At 45.2% G+C, this 9,100-nt stretch overlaps 1 protein-coding gene across 10 annotated transcripts in view; it reads right to left on the bottom strand.

Annotated features, from left to right (window-relative positions):
* The window catches only part of LOC125988692 (tumor protein D54), a 177,151-nt gene extending 174,987 nt beyond the window's left edge, over positions 1–2,164 (bottom strand). For 3 of the 10 annotated variants that reach the window (XM_068653198.1, XM_068653199.1, XM_068653210.1), the window contains exon 1: positions 1,973–2,161. In XM_068653198.1, coding sequence (XP_068509299.1) covers positions 1,973–1,991 — 19 coding nt within the window. In that variant the 5' untranslated portion in view covers positions 1,992–2,161. Of the gene's footprint in view, positions 1–1,972 lie in introns of all 10 variants that reach the window. The other 7 variants (XM_068653190.1, XM_068653191.1, XM_068653207.1 and 4 more) reach the window with 5 other exon arrangements.
* Between the last annotated feature and the right edge of the window lie 6,936 nt (positions 2,165–9,100).

Below are 9,100 nucleotides of genomic sequence, written 5' to 3'. Positions count from 1 at the left end.
GGGTCTACATATTTTTTTTTTTCTTCTTTTTAAAGTCCACTTTCCAGACTCCGCTGGGTAGGACTGGATTCTCAATTTTTTCCACTGGAGGTGGTCCATGGCCAGTGGGTGAAATGCCATACTGAGAATATTTTTGGAGCCAAGGTTTTTACAGTCGGATGCCCTTCCTGACACCAACCCAAGGGGAATGGGTCTACATATTACACCTGTATATTACGGAAGCCACACAAAACAATTATACAGAATTTGGAATTCGGTCCACACACAAGACGCACCTTATTAAAAGGTGCACCTTCGTTTTTGGCTTTTAAGTGCGCCTTATGGTGCGGAAAATACGGTAAATATTTTGGAGGCCAATGATTGGTCCAAGACAATGCTTTATTTACACGCTTGTGGCGGATGTCGCATGTCCCATGTTTTTAAAAACAAAAAAAAATTTTTTTGGGAGGGGGGTCTTTTTTCTGAGTGGAGGGGGGGTCATTTGTGCCGTATGTTATGACACAAATGACATGGTGTCTGTACAGCAATTGCATCTATTGGCCCGAATAGCAAAACAACATATATAGTACAATAACGAAAACATATTTACACTAACAAAAGATATGTGTACAATGAAATAACATCTGATAGTTTTAAAGTGGTACACTAAGTAAAAAAAGACAAACGAAATATGGCCATCGGTGCAGCACTTGAAGAAAAAAAAGGGCTCCTCTTCAGTCCTCTTGCAGGGTGCATTGGCAACTTTATTTGCCACAGACACGCAAGTGCCTGCCTTGCATGTCAAGCACTCAGCTTCATAAGGATCACGACCCTGGCGAAAGCACGGGAATTTTTTTTATTCAACTCCGTGAACGTGCATTTTCGTTTTGGCATTGCCTGTAAACACTCGCTGTAGACTGGCCAGCCCACCCTACTTCGTAGCAAAGTGACTAGATTTGAGAAGAAGGGCGTGACTTTATTGCGAACGATACAGAAAAACCTGGAATTGAGTGAAATGGAATGGAGTGGTAATTCTATTGACAATGTACTTACTGTACATGTATTATGTTTGAGGCAGTCCAACAAAATTCTTCAAGATTTTGAAATTCCCCCTGGACATTTTGTTAGGGCTCAAAAGTTGGACATACTCGGGAAAAATATGACATCTGGTCACCCTACTATGATGTGACGTATGCCGAGTTGTGGAGAAGCACTCTTTTAGAGTGTAGAGCCGAGAAGACCAAAGCAGAGTTGAGTGGAGCAGGGTAGGTACCATCCGTCGGTGGAAATTAGGCTTAACAAGCTACCTCCCTGCTGTGGCAGATGTTTTTTTTTTTTATTTTGTGGACATGTATTTGACACCTCTGAGTATAAACTGAAAGCCAGAGTCATGTGTTCAACCTGGCCAAGGACAAAGTAAATTGGCGCTAAACTTGGTTTAAAATCATAGGAAAATATACGCTCTATGTGGCTGAACTTTTACATCAAACAGTCGAGTGGACCCTCACAGAAGGTACACTTTGAAGAGTCACTTCAGGCTCTCAAATGGAGGATATTTTACAACGATCTGAAAGTGACGTCAACGTCGAATTCTGTCAGCTGACGGCCTTGCTTGCAGTGCCAGGAAAACTGCTTTTCAAATGTCACCAAAACAGTTCACATTTGCCTTGAGTTGTTTGCGAGATACAATTTGAACAGGAGACGTAGTGTTTCAACGTCATGTAAATACGAGAAAATGCGCCAAAGTCACTTAAGAGCATTCTTTTTTGTAGCATCATTGGTCATATAGCATGTAGCAGCGAGCCAATTCCGTTCTTTTCGGTTCGATACACAAGCGACCAAAATGACACATCTGTAGGCCTTCACACACATCCAACTTTTACATGCACGTTGCAATGCATTAACTTTAGACTTTGACATTTTCTCTCATCGTGTGACGTCAGTGTAAGATACATGGTAGCCAATTTAGCCCACGGGGAACATTCACGGTTACCTTGGCCGACGGGATCCATTGCGTCAAAAAATGGTCTTTTGAAGTCGTCGTTGACAAACCTTAACTTGCATAGAAAGTCGCCCACTCGGCATTTAGTGGGCCCTTTGCTCCTGTGTGCTCACGAGAGACAACGAAACGGATTTTTTTTTCCCTTCTTTGATTGTGAATGTTGGTTGGCAACTCGGGTTGAAGTCCATCGTCGCCCCCTACCGGACAGAAAAGTGGGTCAATCAATAAGCAAGGTTGGATTTCAGAGTCGGAAATTTCAACTGGAATGTTCATCGGCCTGGGAAAGGGGGTTGCAGCCACACGCATTCAAACACACGTACACTGGTCAAACGTGAGAAGTCAGCTAATTGTTTTGAAACGACATATGGAGGACTATAGAGGCATATGGAGGCATAGTTTGTACTATTGCAATTTTGCAAATATTATTGCCAACTCACACATCACCATAGCGCGGAAAGGCCACCTCACTACTGTAAAACCTTTGGTGGCACATCTACCTCACAGTTCAGAAGTGCTGAGTTGGACTCTGGGTATGACCTTCCTCGTGAAGGTGCCATCACTCTTTCTAGAAACAGATTACTGTTTGAGCCAGTGACAGGTGGGTAGGCCTGCAGAAATTCAAAGAAGCACTTGTTCTAGCAAAAACTAATTATTGCTCTAGAATTATTGGTCTCAATTAAAAACAACCCTAAATACTTATTTGAAACTGTGGCAAAGCTAATGCAACATCAGCCGACTGCAGCTCAGATGACAATTTCATGAAATTTTCCACCCAGAAGATTCAGTCCATTTAGGGATGAGATTACGAAGATCGTTCCAAAAACCCTATCAAGATCTGCGATTACTGAAGTTAATATAAATAAGGCTGACAATCATCTGTCAGCACCCTCACATTTAAAATAATTGTTCCTTGAAAGTCTGGTGACCCTGACGTGATTTCTTCAGAGGGGAAAGTACATGCTCCAAGAAGGATTCTTCCTTCTCCGCTCTTGCTCAACAATATTGCAGTCCGATCGGCACAAAAGGTAAGGGGGAACCTTTTATTTTTCAATAAAATGTCCCAGTTCAGCAATATTGTGGAGTGAAAGCAGAGTAAAATTAAAAATGAATAATTCTAGCGCTGTGTTCGGGAATGGTGGTTGTATATAAACTGATGTTTGATGATATGAATTGTTTGGATGATTTTTGTTTGAAAAGAGAAAGGTGGTGAGGACTTTGTCTGATCAGCGAAGGGCGCTCACACCGCTGGAACTTGTGGGATGCCAATAGCTAGCATATGGGCACCGGGGTGGCCTCAACAGTAGACACTTAGGGATTTTGTACTGTTGCCTAAGGTGAGGGTCGATTAGATCGGCCAGGCCACCAATACAAAAAAAGGTGAAGGCATCGCTGATATAGCAGGATGGATGCCTGGCGACCTCAATAGTGCGACCTTAGAGACTTATATTGTTGTCTAGGGCGAAGGGTAACTGGGTTAACCAGGTCGCTACATAATTGTTAGTGTGTCTATGTTGATATTGTGCGGAAAGCAGGCTTGGCTGTCAGATGGGACAGTGACACAGCTGGAAAAGTGAGTGATTAGTTGTGGTGCTGCTGTTCATGGGGTGGAAGTGATGATTTGTGGTTCATGAAGAACAATAAGTTGATTTGTATAAAATTGTTGATTTTTTTATTTGGCATCTGAGTTGGAGTCAGAAAAATGTCTACAAGAATTTGATAAAGAATGAATATATATATATATATATATATATATATATATATATATATATATATATATATATATATATATATATATATATATATAATTAGCATGAAGGTTGTATCCCATTGTGCGGTGGGGTTAAACTGTAAGCATTTTTGTTTTCAAAAGGGTGCGGCGCTAAAGTTTGGGCAAAACGGTCAGGTGGGCACAAATGCATATTTACGACAGAGGTGGGGGGTTGCATTGTGTGACGTGGTGCTGGCAAGGCTCTCCGCACAGCTGCCCCCCCCCACCCCCTCCCCAATTTGTCATCGGCTGGGAAGATTATCATGTCTATGTTTTGGGCCCATGTGTTATCTATTCAAAGTCAAAGTCAAAGTCAGCTTTATTGTCAATTTCTCCACATGCCAAAGACACACAAAGAAACCGAAATTCGTTCCCCCCATCCCACGGTGTTTGTCTTTGTGTACCAGTTCGTTATAGATGATGGAATTGGGCTAAAATGGTGCAAGAAAACCGTGTGCGAGACAATAATTTATCGGATTTACATTGTTAAATGTAAAAATTAGAAATTATAGAATAATAATCTGAGGGTTGTGGGCAGAAACTGGTCCAACGAGGAGAGTGCCCAGCCCTCATAAAAAATGTGAGAGTAAGAGAGAACATACATTGTAGAATTGGATAAAATTAAATCGTGATTGCAGATGTTAGATTTAGGAGGAATTATTGATTGGTTATCCCGGATCACTTTTACTAGAGAAGCACTGTTAAACATCGGTCAGTCTTCTTCTGGTATTTTCTCTCCTGTTCTCTCTGATTCAGACTGTTTGTCAGAGATTTTAGCCGGAGCGGCGGTGCTATACAAGCTAGCGCGACAGCGGCGACGCGGAAAACGAGCGGGAGCCCTCGTAAAGCTGAGGCAGAGAGGGTTCCGTTCTGCCCTACCGTCAATTCATCTGGCGAATGTCCGCTCCCTGGCGAACAAGATGGACGAACTGCTGCTCCTCACTTCAAGGAACACGGACTTCAGCAGATCCGCCGCGCTGTGTTTTGTTGAGACGTGGCTTAGCGAACGAACCCCCCACTACGCCATGGAGTTAGCTGGGTTTCGGCTAACGCGTGCAGATCGCAGCGCGGAGCTCTCCGGAAAATCAAAGGGAGGTGGTCTCTGTTTCTACATTAATGAACGTTGATGTTCCGATGTCATGATGTTGAAAGAGTTTTGCAGCCCTCTCCTAGAAACACTTTTCATAAACTGCCGGCCGTTCTATTCACCACGGGAGTTCTCCTCGATCGTCATGGCGACTGTTTACATCCCACCACACGCACGTGCGAGTGAAGCCACGCAGATGCTGGCTGACCAGGTGACAGACATGGAGAAACTTCTACCAAATTCACTAATCATTGTTCTGGGTGATCTTAACAGGGCGAACCTCGCACACGAACTCCCCAGATACAGACAGCACATAACGTGTCCCACCAGAGGGGCACAGACACTGGACCACTGCTACACCGTAATTAAGGATGCATACCACTCTGTGGCTCGTGCAGCTTTAGGACTCTCGGACCACTGTCTAGTTCATCTGATCCCTGCCTACAGACAGAAACTAAAAACTTCTAAGCCTGTGGTGAGGACTGTCAGGAAGTGGACAGTGGAGTCAAGGCAGGACCTCCAAGCCTGCTTTGACTGCACCGATTGGAGTGTTTTTGAAGCTGCAAATTCAGACTTGCATGAACTCACTGACACTGTCACATCATACATCAGTTTTTGTGAGGATCTGTGTGTGCAGACTAAGACCTTCTGCACGTACAACAACGACAAACCTTGGTTTACACCGAACCTTAGGAGGCTGCGCAAAGTCAAGGAGGAGGCCTACAGGAGCGGCGACCGGGACCTGTTCAAGCAGACCAGAAACACACTGAACCGAGAGGTCAGGAAAGCCAGGAGGTGTTACGGGGAGAGCCTGGAGAGACACCTCTCTGCCAATCCTGATCCCTCAACAGTGTGGAAAGGCCTGCAGAGCATCACGGGCTTCAAGAAACGAACCCCCCGTCCTGTGGAGAGCCCAAGGCTCACTGACCAGCTAAACAGGTTCTACTGCAGGTTTGATCGGTCCTCCCACACAACGGGACCTCCTGCAGCACAATCCACACAATCCACATACTCACCTCCCCCCACAACTGCTCTGTCCACACCTCCATCACCGTGGTCACCGACTCTCTCTCTTGCAGAGGCCGCGCCCACACTCCAGAATCGCGAGGAGGAAGTGCGCCAGATGTTCCGGAGACAAAAGATCAGGAAGGCACCGGGCCCAGACGGCGTGTCACCTTCCTGCTTGAAAGTCTGCGCTGAGCAGCTGGCGCCCACCTTTGCACGGATCTTCAACCGTTCCCTGGAGCTGTGTGAGGTGCCCTCGTGCTTCAAGCGCTCCACCATCGTTCCAGTGGCCAAGAAGCCCGCCATCACAGGTATGAATGACTATAGACCTGTTGCACTGACATCTGTGGTCATGAAATCTTTCGGGAGGTTAGTACTGAACCACCTGAAGGATGTCACGGGCCCCCTGCTGGACCCCCTCCAGTTTGCCTACCGGGCAAACAGGTCGGTGGATGATGCGGTCAACATGGGACTGCACTACATCCTGCAACACCTGGACACCCCAGGAAAGTACGCCAGGATCCTGTTTGTGGACTTCAGCTCGGCGTTCAACACCATCGCTCCTGACATCCTCCAACAGAAGCTCATCCAGCTTGCGGTGCCTGCCTCCACCTGTCAGTGGATCACCAGCTTCCTGACCAACAGGAGACAGCGTGTGAGGCTGGGGAGCATCACATCTGACACCCTGACCACCAACACTGGAGCCCCTCAGGGATGCGTCCTCTCCCCACTGCTCTTCTCCCTCTACACCAAAGATTTCTCCGCAAGTGACTCTTCCGTGAAGCTCCTGAAGTATGCAGACGACACCACTCTCATCGGACTGATCCAGAACGGTGATGAGACTGCGTACAGACAGGAGGTGGAGCGGCTGGTCCACTGGTGCAGCCAAAACCACCTGGACCTGAACCCGCTCAAGACCGTGGAGATGACAGTGGACTTCAGGCGAGGCCCTTCACCACTTTCACCCCTCACTATCCGCAGTAATACTATTCTCTCATCAGACACCTTCAAGTTCCTGGGAACCACAATCTCTCGGGACCTGAAATGGACCGGCCACATAGACTCTGTCCGGAAGAAGGCCCAGCAGAGGCTGTACTTCCTGAGACAGCTCAAGAAGTTCAACCTGCCACGGGAGCTGCTGAAGACCTTCTACACTGCCATCATCCAGTCTGTCCTCTGCACCTCCATCACTGTCTGGTTTGGATCGGCCTCCAAACAAGACAAGCACAGACTGCAACGGACAATAAGGACTGCAGAAAAGATAATTGGAATCAACCTCCCATCTATCCAAGACTTGTACCTGTCCAGGACCAGGAAACGTGCAATTAACATCTCAACAGACCCTTCGCACCCAGGTTGCAGCCTGTTTGAACTACTCCTCTCCGGACGCCGTTATAGAGCTCTGTACACTAAAACCAGCAGACACAGAGACAGCTTCTTCCCCCAGGCTGTCGCTCTGATGAACTCACACCACTCTTAGAGTCTTAGAGTCATTACTGTGCAATAACATCCCGCTTGCCACACCTTTTTTGTCTACACTGTTTGTACTATGTGTCCTCTCTGCATCCATTGCAGCCTGGTCATCCTAGAAGAGGGACCCTCCCATCTGTGGTCTCTTCTCAAGGTTTCTCATTTCCCCTAGCTAGAGTTTTGAGTTTTTCCTTGCCCTCTTGGGAGTTTAAGATCAGGGGGTGTTTGACAATATCTTTCGTTCTTCACATGTCCTGAGTGTTGTTGTTAGTCACCTAAATGTTGAACAGAGGCTGTGATTTACCGAAGTCAAATTCCTTGTTTGGCACGCTCAAACATGGCGAATAAAAAACTCTTGAATCTTGAATCTTATGACATAAGACTATACAAGGTGGTTACATGTAAAGATAAGTCAAAGATTTGAATCACTTAGAGTAAATAAACAACAAATAAAAACGACATTGCAAGGGGGCACTTTTTATTAAAGGAACACCAAGTAAAGTATTAAGTAGGGGGCATTCGTGATTGGGATTAAATTAAGGTGAAAATTAGGTCAATGATTAGAAATCAATGGTGCTCTACACAAAAATGCTAAAATTTTAATAAGGAAAGATTTGGTGGCGCACTGGGTAGCACGTCCGCCTCACAGTTAGGAGGGTGCGGGTTTGATTCCACCTCCGGCCCTCCCTGTGTGGAGTTTGCATGTTCTCCCCGGGCCCACGTGGGTTTTCTCCGGGCTCTCCGGTTTCCTCCCACATTCCAAAAACATGCTTGGTAGGCCGATTTAAGACTCCAAATTGTCCCTAGGTGTGAGTGCGAATGGTTGTCTTTCTCTGTGTGCCCTGCGATTGGCCGGCAACCGGTTCAGGGTGTCCCCCGCCTACTGCCCGATGACGGCTGGGGTAGGCTCCAGCACGCCCGCGACCCCCGTGGGGACTAAGCAGTTCAGAAAATGGATGGATGGAGTACTGTGTTGGTCTACATATGTCATGGTCCTAGTTTATTTGGTTTTGATTGTGGTTTGGGTTTATTTTGTTTATTGTTAGGTTTTCCTTGTGTTCTTGGGTTAAGGTTCAGGTGTTCCTTGTTATTCTCTTATCCTCTGCATTGTAAATGTCTTCTTTATGCAGATAGGTTAACAGGCTAGGAATTTAGTGAGGAGATAATTGATCAATTGATGGGGGTTAATAATTGTCCAAATTCTAGTCACATGTTTTGAGGGACCACAGCAAAAACATTATATTTAATTTGCAGGCCATTATTTAGTATGTGATGACAGTGTCTAAGATAAGTAGACTGTTTTATCAAAAAATGTGAGAGTGAAGGAGGTTTGATTTGTAATCTGGCATTTGGGTGCCATGTTTAAGAGTCTGTGCAGGAGCATAGATTGTTTTTGTTTGTTTTTAAAGATATATTTAACAGTTTATCTCGGTGCAGTAAGGATATAGCAATTTTGAAAGACTTAAAATTAAAAGCAAAATTACATTTTAATTCTAACATATGCCAGCTAACATGAGGATAGCAAATAAATAAATGAATAAATACTAGCTCAAACTTGGCATGTCTTTTAAATTGGGCGATAAGAAATTCACTTTCAAGCGCTATCCTTTAGCGCTGCTGACAATAATAACTTATGAGATGTTAGATCAAGGAACACAGGCGCTGTATGACCTATAGATTGAACAATAACCTTTGCTGCATATACAACCATGTTGGTAGAATGTTAAATTAGATTACAGTTTATTACAAAGGATTTCGGAACTTTATTTGATGATAAACACTGGAAAGA

The sequence above is a fragment of the Syngnathus scovelli genome, chromosome 2, assembly GCF_024217435.2.
Source record: "Syngnathus scovelli strain Florida chromosome 2, RoL_Ssco_1.2, whole genome shotgun sequence".
NCBI classification, from domain to species: Eukaryota; Metazoa; Chordata; class Actinopteri; order Syngnathiformes; family Syngnathidae; genus Syngnathus; species Syngnathus scovelli.
Note: the sequence above shows the minus strand (reverse complement) of the source record. Positions and strands in the feature narration are given on the sequence as shown.